Genomic DNA, 15,030 nt, shown 5'->3' with positions numbered 1-15,030 from the left:
AGCGGAGATAATTTAAACATGGCTCCAGCCCGCCTGGCACTGAGGGAAGGGAAATGATAGCATGTTTATTCTTTTTTTTTTTCCTTAAATCCGATCCCAAATAAAGGGTGTGATTTATCGGAGGAGTAAAGCACAGCTTTATTTCAGGGCTGTGACAGCTAATTGAAAAAGAACAGTCATTAAGGACGGTAATGTGTTCCGCAGAAATGATTTCAGTGTATTCTGGAGTAATTTCCCAAACGCTCGTGCGAAATGAGCCCCAGCCCCGCAGTTATGGGGCACTGGCAAGAGGCAGGAATTTGGGGAGGGGGGGGTGGCGGGTTTGGCACACCGGGAGGGCGCTGGGTGCAGCGGCACCGGGCTGGGGGTGCTGAGCCCCACAGAGCATGGGACACCCATGGGTGGGGAGAGCTGGGATGGCTGCAGGTGGAGAACAGGGTCCTGGGGTGGGGATGGGGGTCCTGGGGAGGGGTGAGGGGGTCTGGGAATGGAGCTGGGGGTCCCAGCTCCCAGACCTGCCGCTCTTCTCTCCCAGCCAGCCCTGCATTACCCTAAAACCTTGACCCCAAACGCAACCTAAACTGCAGGACAGTGTGGGGGTGCTGGTGGCCCTGGTTCCCAATCCCACCACCATTCCCAGGTGCTACACCCAGGGCACCCCAGTCCCATGTCACCAATTCCACCAGGTCCTACCCAAAAAGGGGTTGCACCCCCCGGCTGGCTTTTGCACACTGACCCAGCTGCATTTCACCAGAGGCTCCTGCAATATTCAGAAAGTAGCGGGGCAATATTCGGCTGCAATATTTAGGCAATATCAGGGCAATACTCAGCTGCATTTCTTTGCAACTCGGACAAAAGGGGAGAAAAAAAAAAGGGGGTTTGGAAGTGCCTGCACAGAGTGGTTCTGCTGCTGAAGAGGTTCTGCAGCCAGGCAGCAATACATGCTAGGAAGCACCTGAAAAGCTCTGGGCTTCTTCTCCTTCGTGCTCCAAGCTTCAGCGTGTGTTGGGGGTATTTGTATGTAAACCAGGCTTTGTATTAAGTAGGCAAACAACCAGGAAGGCGAGCTCAAACATTAGGTTTCCAAAGCTGTCATTATAACGGTGGTTTAACCCAAGGTTACGTACCGAGTCACCACTTTTTGGGAAGCTATTGGCTGTAACAACAGATGGGATGGGCTCACAAAATCCAGCCACAAAGATCCGCGAGGAGCATCCCTGCTTGGGGCAGGAGCTGTGCCCGTGGGGACGGGGACGGGCTGCGTCCCCCTGTCCTGCACGCACTGACCACGCTGTCTGTCCTGCCTGGCCGCCGTGTGCTGTGCTGGCTGAAGGACAAAGCCTCTGCTACAAATGCCTCCTGCCCTCGATACGTGAGGTTTTCACCCCATCCCATAACCCAAAACCTGGCTGCCTCTGTGAGCACTCGGAGCGTCCCCACGGCTCCGTGCTGCAGCGCCGTGCTTGGGCTTCATGAATTGTTTTTTGTCTGCTCCCGGTTTGGTCTTTTTCCTTTCGATTTTTAAAGAAAAAAAAAAATGAATCCCCCAGCCTTTGTGTGCCCCTGTGAGCAGACTTGCAGTGGCCACAGCGGGTGATGTGTGGGGAAGCTCCTGGGGGCACCGTGAGGGTTGGGACCTCCAGGGACACCCAAAATGTCCCCGGTGCCACGGGGAAGTGCCCAAAGCCGGCTCCCCCCCGTCACATACACAGTGGGGACGTGCTCCTTCCTCGTCCTCCCAGGAGTTACAGGCAATGGGGGTGACATGGAGAAATCAACCCATAAATAAGAGCGACACTGGTGTCACCCGTTTGTCACCGTCAAGAAGCCCAGACCATGAATTATCTCCCAAATTAACTGTGCGTGAAATTGGATTGAGGTGCTGCTCGGCCATCCTTTACCGGTACGCTCTGCAAGGACCCACCAGGACTCACAGACCCAGCATCCAAGTGTGCAAAAGGCACAGGGCTCTGAGGCAAAGGGTCATTTTTTCAAAGAAAACTTCAAATGATTTGTTTCCCTTTATTTTCTCCCATTGGTGAGAATCCCCCACCCTGGCAGGTGGCCCCTGGCCAAAAAGCCACGCTGGTTGCCTGGCTCCTCTTGTTAGGGAGAGCCAAACCCTCTTAGGGAGACACATCCCAGGGCCCTGTGGGATGTACGCCCTCCTGGACCCTGCACCACTTCCAGCCCCATCCCATTAACCCAGTGGCACCGCTGTGCTGGGCAGACCGGGGCACGGACAGACCTTCCTCACCAGGGCTGCGCGGGTGTCCCACAACGCTCGGTGGGCACTGTGTTTATTCTGGTGCCTCTGCCGGGTACAGAGTGCTCACATCACAGTTAAAAACAAGTTGTGCTAGTACCGATACACCGTAGAACGTTAAAATAAGGATCTATATGCATACACGAGGCGTAGGAAGAGTGCCACTGGTTGTCTGCAGCGGTGCCCACCCAGCCACCCCTCCGGGCAGCCGGGCAGTCCTCAGACACGTCCCCCGCCAAGGAATCCAGCTATTTTCCCCCCTTTTTGCTTTTTTTTTCCCCTTTGTCACGAGTCTGTCCAGCACGTGGGCTCCTCGCCGAGCACCCGTAACTCAGCCCTCAACATCTCGGGCCCAAGCGTCACGCGTGGCCTCCGGTCTGTCCGCGCGTGGGCACCAGCACAGCCCAGTGCTGACATCTCCTCCGAGCTGAAAACGTCTCTGAAAACGGAGCGGTGCCCTGGCCGGGGGTCACGGGCCACACGGTGACACGATAGATAAAAATGTCCTGCAGTGTTTTTTTAAATAGCTGGGACAGCTCGGGGCAATCGGGCAGCACAAAGCGGGGGTCCCCAGTGCCTGGCATCCGCCCGGCAGCACGACCAGTCAAAGAATATGTTGTAGGACAACACCAGACCGTGCTCATCCCGCACCAGTGGCCGCTGCAAGGGTGGTCACCATCCTCGTGGTGGGCGTGGGCAAGGCTGGAGGACTGCGGCCCTCCCCCAAGCACCCTAGAGGACTGTCGTCTCCTTCTCGGTCATCGAAGACATCTTGGAGAAGCTCCTGTGGACGATGCTGGAGTGGCCCGTCTCCTCGCTGAGGGCGTTCACCAGTCTGGAAAGGATGGTCACCTTAAACTTCTTGAAGTCCTGGCCCATGAAGACGTAGAGGACGGGGTTCATGCAGCTGTTGGAGGCCGCCAGCGCCGTGGTTATGGGGATGCCGATCTCGAACACGGAGCGCGAGACCATGTCAGGCTCTGTCTCCAGGAGGTTCAGCAGGTGGTAGGGACTCCAGCAGAGGAAGAAGGTGACTATAATGGTGACAATGATCTTGAAGGGCTTTTTGGACTTGGCAAGGCGGTTTCGCCGCAGGTTGAAGACGATGGCGACGTAGCAGAAGGTGATGATGGTGATGGGAAGGATGTACCCCGCGAGGAACCTGGTGATGTTCACCGTCCGGTGCCTCATTAGTGCCAGGGCTTGGTAAGACTTGTTCCTGGAGAGGGAAAAGTTGCTAAAACAAATCACAGAGTTGCGGGCTTGTGCCGTGTCTCGGAAGACAAGAGACGGGCAGCTCATAATGATGCCGACGGTCCAGATGATGAGGCAGACCAAATAGGCCAGGTTGGTTGATCGATGGTTTTGGGACCAGACGGGAAAAACCACCGACACGTAGCGATCGAAGCTGATGGTGGTGAGCAGGAGGACGCTGGTGTACATGTTGAGGATGAGGAGGAAAGAGTTCAGCTTGCACATGACTGTCCCAAAGATCCAGTTGTACCGCATGGCCGTGTAGGCGATGTTTATGGGCAGGAAGATGTTGAAGAGGAAGTCGGCGACGGCCAGGTTGAGGAACCAGATGGCGTTGACCGACCTCTTCATCTTCAGGGTTATGATGGCAATGACGAGGCCATTCCCCAGGATGCCCAGCACGCAGGACACGCTGTAGATGACGACGGAGAGGATCCTGGCGATGTCCTTCGGGTCGTGGGATGGGCTGGTCCACACGCTGCTCGACTCGTCGTAGGTGTAATCCAGGTAGTCGTTGTAGTTATCAAGGTCGTCGGAGTAATCGGACAGATTGGAGAGCGCCATTATCGGTGCACGGATCGCTGCCAGGTCAGTGCCAGCCTCTTGGGGTGGTTCCTGCTGAGCAAACACATGGGGTTAGATCAAATGGCAGGGCCAGGGGAGCCCCGAGGTGGCCCCGCTGCTGTCCCTGCAGAGACCTCTCCTGCCGGGAACAGCAGGGTGCTCGGGGAGCCAGGACCAGCAGCTCCCTCCTCACCTGCACCTGCTTCTGTTCGGAGCTGCAATATCACGGCTCGGATCAGACAAAATCTGTTCGCCCTCGGGCGGATGAGGCTGGGGAGGAAGCAGAATTAAAGAATTAAATCCATGAACATGCATGAGGTGGCTGGGCTCAAATAGAGTTATTTCTCTGATTAAACCAGTGCCCTGGGTGTTTTAAAACGCTGATTGTGAGCGCACAGAGTGCCTTTTGCCATAATCAAAAGCCGGGCTCCTGCAGTGGGTTAAAGCCAAGCTGGCGAGGGGGACGAGCGCAGGGCAAGTCCCAGCCCCAGACATCATACCTGAGCTCGTCCTTTTGGGAAGAAGAGGGCTCTGTGTCGAACCCGGCTGCACGCTGCTGCTTTCAGGGAGTTTCAGCTCAAAGTTCCCACCGCACCGAGCATCATCCTCCCTGCCGGCACGGCTCTGAAGCCCGCGGTGTGTTTGTACGATAAGCTATTGTTTCTCCCTGGGCTTTTCCTGAGGTTCCTTCCTGTGCGGCCCCGCTGCTCTCTGCCCCTTCCTTCCCTCGCTGCCACTCCCATCGGGGACACGGTGGTTTGGGGAGCAGGGCCTCGAGCCCAGGAGCCCTGGGTGAGCCGAGGGCAGGAGCAGCTTTCGGAGGTCCCATCCACCCCCCCCCCCCATGGATTTTGAGGCCAGGAGGATGCTAAAACCCCTCCAGGAGTGATGCAGCTCAACCCCTTTGCTTCGCCCTGCGCCGAGCTCACCGGAGAGGTGCCCAGGGGACAATTCCCTGAGTGGTGCAGAGCCCATGGGTGCACGCCCCGAAGGGCATCGCTTGTCCCGCATCCAACGTGGGTTCAGTGACCAGGGAAGTGGCTCTGGAGCCGTGCCTGGGCTGAAGCTGCTGCTGGGGCTGCTCCCAGCAACAATTAATGCAGCTCTAGTGCAAAACTCGCCCTCGAGCTTGAGCTGGAACAGCCTCGCCCCAGCAAACCCTTGATGGCCGAAAGGAGGAATTAAAGCTGATGACCCAGGGGAAGTAACAGGATCAGCAGAACCGGCGGCCGTGCCGCTGACTGGTAGTGCTCCCGGGTAATGAGCCGTGCCAGCCGCCACCTTCATGGCCCAGTGGCTCCCAAAGGCAGGTGGCACGTGTGTCCCCCGCTGGTGGCACAGCTCTGCCCCCGGCCGCAGGGATCCGCTGGACCCCAATTCCCCCGCTGCTCCCAGCCGTGACCCCGTTCCTCCCCCTGGGGGGACCCGGGCAGTGCAGGCCCCCCAGTTGTGCCCACTCATCCATTTTTAACGTAAAAGCTGCTCTTCGCTGTTATTTTATAGTCCCTGAGCCCGGCGAGTGCAATGACATTCAGCTTGACATTTCAGAGCTGTGTTTAATGGATTATTTATTTGAATTGTCTGTTTATTTTGACCCTCCCCGCCCTCTTTCCCTTTTACTGGGTTTTAACATTTCTAAGGCAGAGGTATGAGGCCGATGATGGGAAGGAAGCCCCCCAGCCCCCCCCAGGTGCAGCAGCGAGAGCCCTGGCAAGGAAAGGTGCCGTGAATACAGTCCCCACGGCAGCGGGTGCATGGCGAGCATCCTGCCCGTGCCAGGTCAGCGAGGGTCACCCAGTCCCACTCCTGCCAGCCTGGCCTCCGAGGCATCAAAGCTCATTTTTTTTCTCCATTTTGCACAAATCCTGCTTCCTCCCACACTCGTCATCCCCTGCCCTCTCGACGTCAGCGTTACCCCGACGCAGAAATGCGCTCCGCCAGCAGGAGCCTGGCTGCTGGCTCCGTGCACCGGGGGTGGGAGCTGGAGACCAACGCAGCCGGAAAAGTCGGCCAGCAAATTCCTACCTGCCCTCCCGCCCCGAAAAGGCAGAGCCCGAGGGGTGGCCGTGTGAACGGTCTTCGTGCCTCACTGCAAGAAAACCCGCAGACTCCGTCTGAGCAAAAACCCCCACGCAACCATGAGAGCGTTTCAATGTTCCTTCTGGGCTGCAAATACCTCGCTTGAGCCAAAACCATGTAACTCCCTGTTCCCTATTCATCTCTGTCCTCCTACCTCACCAGAAACCAGCACAGGATCTACCCAAAATAGCCCGCCAGCACGCAGCCGCCCTCCCCGTGATCCACACAGCTGCGCCGCTCCGGGGACCCCGGGGGCTGAGCTCAGCACCGGGCTGGGATCCCCCCAGGGGCCGCCGGCGTCCCCGGGCGCACGGCGAGGATGAGGTCAGGGCTGTTGTTCTTGGGACGGCAACAGGAAGCGGAGGGAAGAGCAGAAATGTTCAAATCCAGCTTTTCTGGGCGAAAGCGTTTCCGCGGCCGGAGGACGGATGTGACTGGGGAAGGGGGAGCGCGGCCGGATCCCACCGCGGGGCTGCCTCTCGCCGCGGGATGCTCACAAATGATTTTCAGCTGCTGGATGCGGGATGGAAACCAGCCTGGAATCAGCCTTTCCCCCCGCTGCCCTCGCTCCCCGGCCCACGGCAGCTGCGCGGCGACCGGTGCTGAGCTGCAAGGGACGTCCCCGCGTCCCCGGGGAGCCGGACCCAACGTGGGTCGGGGGCAAAGAAGCAGCTCCAACATCGCCCTGCACCTGCCCCACGGCGGTCCCCACGAGCCCTGCATTTCCTCCCGGCAGCTCCCAGACCCGTGCAGGGCACTGCCAGTGCCCAGGGGAGCGAGGAACGAGGGAAGGAACGGGAAAGCATCTCTGGGTGCCCAGCTCCAATTCACATTTCTTTTAGCTGGCAATTGCCATGGCAACAGCTCTGGCACGGAGAGGGATTGTATGACATCCCAGTGCAATGCTCCCGGAGGATGCCCCGGGAAGGGTCCCTCATCCTGGGTGCAAGTTGGACACCGACAAAATGCTCAGAAATAGAGAGCTCAGACCATGCCACTGCTAAACCCCCAGAGGGAGGTGACACAGGAGCCAGCCAGGAACCACAAGCTCAAACCCTATTTTTAGATTAGGTGCATGCAGAAAAACTTCCTGGCGTCTCAGCGGGGCACCCTCAGCCCCACAAAATCCCCGCAGCATCACCTCCCGTCCCCATAGCATCACCGTGGGTCCTTGGGGGAGACGCCCGTGCTGCAGCCCCCCCCGAGCACCCCAGCCCCGGCACGGCACAGCCATCCCCGGCTGCTGGGCATCAGCAGGAGCAGCAGCCCCTGAGGCCAAGGAAGGGGACACAGGGAGCTCCCAGAGGGGAAACTGAGGCACCGAGCCCTGCCCGAGCCCTACCTGCATCCACGGTGCTCGGGTGCATCCCTGCTGCGAGCACCCCTGCCCCGCTCCACCGGGACCCCCGGCTCCTGCCCGCACAGGGCCCCGTGCCGAGGTTCCCTCCCCGGCCGTGCGAGCAGGGGAAAAAAAAAAAGGAATAACTGGAAAAGGCAGCCTTAAAAAGCCGGCTGTGCCCAGGGTGGGACAGAATAACAGCATGAGTCAGTGTTTATCTGGGCAGAGCTGCGCGGGCTGGGTCGGGACGGGACGGGTCAGGTCTCCGTGAGCTGCCCCCGGCTGTGGCACGGGGACCCGGGCAGAGTGCGGGGTCACCCCGACAGCAAGGGCACCCCGCTCCGGCCAGAAGCGGGTGCCTGGCCGCCCAACGCGATGCTCACCCCGGGGTGAAGGTGCTGCAGGAGCCGGGCGAGGAGAGGCAGCCTGCCCTGCACAAAGCGCTGGGGATGCTGCGAGGTGCCCCGGGGGGGGGCACGGCCCTGGCCCATCGCTCCCCCCTCCCGCTGTTCTCATGAAGGGCTCAGTGTTACAGAGAGAAAGCAGAAAGCTTGCAATGGCACGGGCAAAGATTTGCTTTAAAAAGGGCAGTTTATGCTCCTGCGCTGCTTGAGCTGCTTCTGAGATAATAAAAGATCTCTCCCCTCCTATTCTTTCTTTTATCTATATATTTTTATATACGTAGGCTGCTATTAATCCTAGGCCCTCCTGGCATTTAGCAGGCAGTAAAAAGGCCAATAAAAATCCCTTTTTCTGCAGGCAGAGCACCGCGGGGACCCCGGCTCCCTCCAGCCCCGCGGGACGCAGCAGCACCCGGCCTTGGGTGCGGGCCAGAGGGCGAGGGCTGCAAGCTGGGCGATGTGAGAGGCACCCACCCCTCGGGGCACATCTCCCCACACCCTGCAGCTCCCGTCCCTCGGGGCACATCTCCCCATTCCCCGCACGTCGCAGCTCCCCGGCTCCCCGGCACGGTGCCAGCAGCCCAGCTGCACGGCACAGCCGTGGCGGCGGCTGCGGTGCCGCGTCCCCACGGTCCCAGCGTCAGCCCACGCGGGGGCAATAGGGCGTGAAATGGTGTAAAGGCGGGGGATTTGCATCCCACATGAGGGCTGCAGGGCTTGCCCAGGGTGCCCCGTGCATCACCGGGGCTGTTTGGGGACGAAGCCGGCATGGACTTGGGGACACCCTGCCGAGGCTCGCACGGCACCTGCGGAGCTGCCCCAGCTGCTCGCGCCCCTGCTCCCAACCGCTCGGGATTTCAAGGGTGAACAGAGGAAGGAAACCAAGAAAAGGAAACGGTCTGTCCCTCCTGCTGCCAGACAGACAGACGTGGCCGTGCTGGGCTGGGGGGGCTTTCAGGGTCAGGCAGAGCGCAGCTCCCTTGCCCGGCTTGCTCCCCGGAGCAGGAGGGGGGCACCCTGAAAGCCCCCGACGCACAGGAGCACCTCCCCAGTGCACAGCAGCAAAGCGAAGCACCCCGTTCTCCTTGTCCCCCCCAAGGGGATGCTTTAAGATCCCCCCTTCCCCAAATTACATCCATCAGCCCCTTGCTTGAGCCCCTCCACGCAGCTTTCCCACATGCAACGCTCCTTGCTGACGTGCAGGGTGCAAATTTCTTTTCTAAAAAACTTTTTTTTTTAATGTTTTTGTTTTTAATGGAAAAGCACAAAAAACGAGGGTGGCGGTGACCTCCAGGACCCCAACACACGGCACGCATTGGGACCCCGGAGGTCACCGCCACCCTCTGCCAAGCCAAACCCCAAACCCACTTGATAATAACAGGGAGGAGAAAAGCCTCGGCTGGCTGCGTTGCCCTTGAGAAAGGAAAGATTTTCTGCTGGCTCCAGCAAAACCCTCCCCGCACCCCGAATATTGCTCCGCTCCCGGCACGGGCACCACCTGATGGATATAAAAACCCGGCGGTATTTACCTGAAGCTCCCAGCTCGCTAAGTCCCCGGGGTTTTGCACACGCAGAGGCTGGGTTACATCTCCCTGCTACAGCCCCGCTAGGATCCTGCCAGCAGCCCTGGGCTTTTGTCACTTCACGGCGAGCGGCCGGGGCCGTGGATATTGCTGAGCTTTCTCATCCCGAGGAGGACACGCACGTCTTGCCGACGGGAGAATGAGCAAAACCTCAGCCTGTGGCACAGCAGAACAGACGTTGCCTTGGCACGGAGCTGGCCCGTGCCTGGGAAGGAGGAAGCGATGCTCCGCGGCAGGATGTGGGGACGCAGACCCTTGTTTAGAGGCTCTCGTGCGCAGCCCAGCTCCCCCCCGTGCCGTGCCCACCCGCTGCCCCTCGTGGGACCCCTCGGGCAGGATTTGGGCATCCCTCGGTGGCTCACAGCCGTGGGCTTGGTGCTCCCGGCAAGTGGCACCAAAGGGTCCCCGTGGGCTGGGCTGGGGCATCCGCACCCGGGCTGTCCGCTGAGCCGCTGCCCTTCGCCCCCAGAGCAGTGGGCATGGAGGAGGGGGACAGCCCAAAAATGTTACTCAGGGTGGACGGGGGACACCCCGCCAGCAAGGAAGCCAAAGGGTGCTTTGGCTCCACGCAGAGCAACATCCGTGGCCAGCGCTGCCCCGAGGACACGCAGCAGAGCCACGGCGCGGCACGTGAGCGCGCGCACCCCAGGGCATTGCAGCCACGGGGCCAGGCACGTGTCGGTCCCCGACGCCCCCGGGGTGCGTGGCGGAAGGGGAACTTGTCCCCCCCTGCTGCTCCGCGCCGCCCCCAGCACCGCGCTGGCCAGGTCCTGGCTGTCCCCAGCTGCTCGTCCAGCTGTGACCCACGCACCGAGGGGGGGGCCGGATCCGGCGGCGCGCTCCCGGGAGCAGATCAGCCCGTCCCGAATTGCTCCGGGATGAGCGGAGGTGCGAGGAGGCGGGGGGGGGGTGGTGGTGCCGTGCCTGGGAAAAATGGGGCTTCCCCATTGCCGGCCCCCCCCCCCCAGCAGCTCCACGGCTTTGGGGGGGGGGGGGGGTCACTGGGGCTCGTGAAACCATCCAGAAACGGGTGCAGAACTGCAAAGCCACCGCAAGTGTGTGACCTGGGACAGCAGGCGGTGCCCAACGAGAAGTGACACCTCCGGGGGCAGCCAGGGCCCCGCGACGTCCTGCGCAGGTGGCGATTTACTCCCCCCCCCCCGACCCCAAGTGGCCCGGGACGGGGTCGCACGGCAGGGGCTAAAAAGAGGAATTGGGGCCCTGCCGCGATCCCGGCTTTGCACAACGCCGGGTTACAAAACCGCCCCGCGGCTGAATCAGGAGGAAAATTGCTGATGCGCCCGGATCGGCGGCGCCCGGCCGGAGAAAGGAGAAGAGAGGCGAGGCCCTTGCAAAGCGCCTGGGCAGGGGGGGGGTCCGGCACCGTGAGCGGCTTGTGGCCATCGTGCTGGCGCTGCACTGGAACCGTCCCCGGCCGGGGGCTGGCAGGACCCTCGGGGTGACGGTGGCGAGGCAGAGCCCAGTGGAGCACAGCCCCTTGGGCACCCCAAGGTGCTTGGGCAGCGCAGTGCCCAGAGCAGCAGTGAGCACAATTCGCACCCAGAAGCAGTAAAAATAAATAAATAAAGTGAAACTTGGTCCTGGTGCAGGGGGGGGGGGCGCACGGGCTGGTGCTGTCCCGGTCCTCCACCGCAGCCCCATTTCCATGCCAGCAGGACCTGTCCTAACCTCTCCCGTGGCCCGAGACCCCAATTCCCCACCGCAGCCCCCCTCCAGTGACCCCGCCACCGCCCCACGGCGCCGGCACTCGCGCCGCAGGGGGACACCCGCTCGGCCACCGCCTGCCCGTGGGGACAGCACCGGGAGGCTTGGTTGGGAAGGAGCCCCCCAGCCCCGAGGGGTCCGCAGGGGACGGGGCAGGGGGGGCTCAGCAGGGGCTGCTCCTCTCTTCCCCCTCTTCCCAATACCTGGAGCGGCGCCGCGCTCTCCCTCTGCCGCGGGCCGGGGAGGATGAAGGCGGCGGGTGGGAGCGAGGAAGAGGAGGCCAGAGGATGCTGGCGGTGCCGGGCCACGCGTGTCGCGGGGCACGGTGCCGCTCCCAGCCCGGTTTTAAGGGGAAGGGGAGGGGGAAGCAGCCGCAGCAGCATCCTCGGGGTGTTTCTGGCAGCGCTTTGCTCCGCGAGCAACAGCTGGGAGAGGGTGGGAAAGCTGGCGGGGATCCTGCGGTGAGCCAGCGCTCGGAAGCAGCGCGCTGCTTCCCGTGGGGACCCCTTTCCTGGCCCCCCCCCTCCGGCCGAGCCCTCGTGGTCCTAACGAAGCTCGGGGGCTGCGGGGAGATGCCGGGCGGGACCGGGGGGGCCCCGGCGGGGCCAGGAGGCTGCCAGCTGCCCCCTCCCCACCCCAGGTCCCCCCCCCACCCTCCCCGCCGCCCCCAACTCCTTCCAAGACGTTGAGTCACTTCCCCTGGCGAAATCTGGCTCCCAAACGCCGCCGCCGCTGCTGGGGCTGGTTCATCCCAGGGCTTTTATTACCCCCGGGGCTCAGCAGCTGCTTCCAAGCAGCCCCTCAGTGGTGCCTTTCCTGGGGGGGGGGGGCACGCTGCATAGCAAGGCGAAATGGGGGGGGGGGTTCACCTGCGAGCCTGGCCCCGCTGCCAGCCGGGCGGAGGCTGCGCGGTTTTCCGGGGCTGTCCCTGCCTCGGCGAGGCTGAGCCTCGCAGCACGCCCCCGCGGCCCAGGAGGTTCCAATAACCCCGCTCTTGATGTGGCACCGAGCAGATCCCCCCCTTCCTCCCCGCGGCCCCCGCACCGCTCCGGAGAGGCTCGGCGCCCGGCGCTTCGCGTGCCAGGGATGGCCCCGGTTGTCCCATGCTTACAAAAAACGGCCGCTTCGGGACAAAATCAGTGGTGTCACCTCCTGCCCTGAGCCCTCCCGGCAGGGACACGCCTGGGGATGCTCTCCTCATGCCCCCCCCCGCCCCCGGCAGCTCTCACATCTCCGAATTAGCCACCGGTGGGTTCCTCCATCAAGCAGCCACACGCCCCCCCCCCCCAAAAAAAATGGGATTTATCATCAGATTGAACTTGAGGGGTGCCCTGGGAGCAGGCTGCCTCTGCGGGTGCGCAGAAGGTGATGGGCAGCACCCCGGGGTGCACGCCTTCCCCCTGGGATCAGGACCCCAGCGATGCGCCCCCCCCCCGCCAGGACCAGCACGTCCCCCTGCCTCTGGGTCCTCTCCCAGGCACCTGCAATTCCCACGGGCAGGCAGGAGGCAGGATGGGATCCGGCTCACACGCGGTTATCCCCTGTGCTTAGCAGAACCGCGAAGGTTAAAAAAAAAAAAAACAAACCCATGCTGACACGGGGCAAAGTCACGCTGACGCGGGGGTAAAGCAGAGGCCCCCGGTGCTTGCTCTGCGGTTTGGGGCTTCCCAGCACCGCAGCGCCGCTCGCTCAGCGAAACGCGGCCGGCGAGGGGCTGGGGAAGGACAGGCAGGCCTGCGGAAACGCCGCGGTGTTACGGGGGCTGCCACGGCTTACAGCCTCGAGGAACCCCCCCGGCCGTGCCGGACGGTGGGAACAGGCCTGAGTCACCTCCGAGCTGCTGCTGTCAGCGACCTGGGAGAGCGGCAGGAGGCTTCCCCTGCCCCCGGGGGCTTTCTGCGTGATCCAGCAGCACTGTCCCTCGCCCTGGGCAGAAAAGCAGCACAGAGCCCCCCCACACCGGGGCTGGTTTTAGGTGGGGGGGCACCACGCAGAGCTCCCCCTCTGATTTCCCGTTTTTTTCCCGTTTGGCCCTGACGATGCTCTCAGCTCCCAGCCGGGGCCAAACTTCGCCCTCAGCCCCCTCATCCCTGCTCGTGTCGGGGGCCTGGACCAGGAGAGGTGGGAAACAGCCACAGCACGCACCCGGGGCTGAGCTGCTCCAAGCGCCGTGAGCGATCAGCCTCTTATCCCTCCTGCAGCCTTCTCCGGAGCCAGCAAGGCTCAGCCGGTGCCTCCGCGCCTGCACGCCGACCCCCAGCAGCTCGGCAGCCCCCCGACATCCCCGCGGGGATCCCCAAAACCTCTCCCCGCACTTCCCACGCGTAACGGCCAGGAGCTCGCCCCGGGACCTGCGGCGGTGACGCGCCACGCTTCCCATCCCCGCCGCGTCCGAGTGGAAGCGAAAACTCCTTGCAAAAATACAGAAGCCCGCATACAGGATGTCGGAGAGACTGCTCGCTTTCCACGTTTCGCTGATTTGCTACAACCACGGAAAAAAAAAAAAAACAAAAAAAACAGTCCCAGGCTTGTGCAATGCGCGGCTTATAAATAGCAAGGCAGCAGGGAAGCCCGGCAGGGCTCCAGGCGGACCCTGCCCGGCGCTGGAGTCGCACTAAGGGTGAGGAGGATCACAGGCACAAGCAGAGCCCCCGGGAGGCCAAATCCCCGTAGATTTACCCACGGCTCAGTTATCTGGGGGTGCCGTGGGACGGCAGCTCCCTGGGACGGCACGGCGGTGATGGACGTGCCCGTGCTGGGTGATTTATCGGCGGTCCTGCTTTGTGCGGGGGCTGCCAGGTGCCATTTACAGCTCCCGGCACGGGGACGAGGGATTGCCGGGCACGGGGACTTTGTTCTGGCTCCAAGCCCCAGCACAGGACATCCGTTTCCGCATTATCCTCGTTCCTCACCCCGCAGCCCCTCTGGCAGGTGATGGACAGGACATCACCCACCGGGGATTTACGGACAGAGGCAGCTCTCTGCACCAGCCCCTCGTTAGAGGCTCGGGGTGCTCGTTAAGCCCCCCCTGTGGGAATTACAGGGTGGTTCAAGCAAGACATGAAGCGGATAGAGCACCCCGAGCCCTGGTGCTCAGCTCCGTGCCTCTGTTCCAGACGTGCACTGCCCCAGCCCTCCGTTAGCTGACATTTAATGAAGTCTTCCACCCACCCTGCTCTGCTTTTGCCCCTTCCCCGCTCTGTTTCAGCCTCCCAGGGGAACGTTCAGGGGGTCTCTCCTCCAGGTTGGGGTTTCAGCACCCCCGGGCTGCCTCCAGCACAGCCGCTGCGAGCCCCCACTCTTCAAAGTCCCCATTTATTTTACAGCCTGAGCAAAATTAAAAGAACGCGTGATTAAAACCGCTTGCGGCAGAAAGCGAGCGCCTGTGCCAGGGGCCGAGGGCGGTTCTGGTTGGATTTTTGTTAATTAAAGGGAAAATAGGCTCGGTTCTTTTTGCACCGAGGGGTTGGAGGAGGACGGGCAGACGCTGGCAGCTCCCCGCGAGCTGGGGCGGCCGTCGCAGCGGGACGTTTCGGGAAGCACCAGCCATGGACACGGGCACTGGGGCAGGACTGGGAAGCACCGGGAAAGCAAGGCTTGGGAAATGGTTTGAACGGTTTTTTGGGGACTGAATCCCACCTTTAGCCCCCGTTGCTGATGCCACATCCAGGCCGCTGCCGACTGCGGCGTCCCTCCGAGGGTTACTGGTGAGCTCCCAGTGCCTCAGCCAATTCACCCGAATTTCCCCTGGGACCCTCCCCACATGTTTCTTTGTGCAAGATTAATGGGGACGATAAAATTACTTTTCCTCCTCGGAAC

At 62.0% G+C, this 15,030-nt stretch overlaps 1 protein-coding gene across 8 annotated transcripts; it reads right to left on the bottom strand.

Annotated features, from left to right (window-relative positions):
* Nucleotides 1-2,266: 2,266 nt before the first annotated feature.
* On the bottom strand, nucleotides 2,267-14,417 carry CMKLR1 (chemerin chemokine-like receptor 1). Of its 8 annotated transcripts, XM_080559343.1 has the most exons (5): nucleotides 11,415-11,856; nucleotides 9,433-9,642; nucleotides 4,585-6,676; nucleotides 4,278-4,354; nucleotides 2,267-4,135 (listed from the first exon to the last, which is right to left on the bottom strand). In XM_080559343.1, exon 5 carries the CDS (start codon nucleotides 4,082-4,084, stop codon nucleotides 2,999-3,001), a length of 1,086 nt encoding a protein of 361 aa, XP_080415469.1. In that variant the 5' UTR covers nucleotides 4,085-4,135; nucleotides 4,278-4,354; nucleotides 4,585-6,676; nucleotides 9,433-9,642; nucleotides 11,415-11,856; the 3' UTR covers nucleotides 2,267-2,998. The 8 variants fall into 8 exon arrangements, with proteins under 8 accessions (XP_080415469.1, XP_080415467.1, XP_080415466.1 ...); XM_080559341.1 differs by lacking the exons at nucleotides 4,585-6,676; nucleotides 11,415-11,856 and adding an exon at nucleotides 13,563-14,417; XM_080559340.1 differs by lacking the exon at nucleotides 4,585-6,676.
* Nucleotides 14,418-15,030: the final 613 nt, after the last annotated feature.

This window comes from Anser brachyrhynchus (assembly GCF_964034855.1).
Source record: "Anser brachyrhynchus genome assembly, chromosome: 17".
In the NCBI taxonomy this organism is placed as follows: domain Eukaryota; kingdom Metazoa; phylum Chordata; class Aves; order Anseriformes; family Anatidae; genus Anser; species Anser brachyrhynchus.
This window is presented reverse-complemented; position numbering and strand designations above follow the sequence as displayed.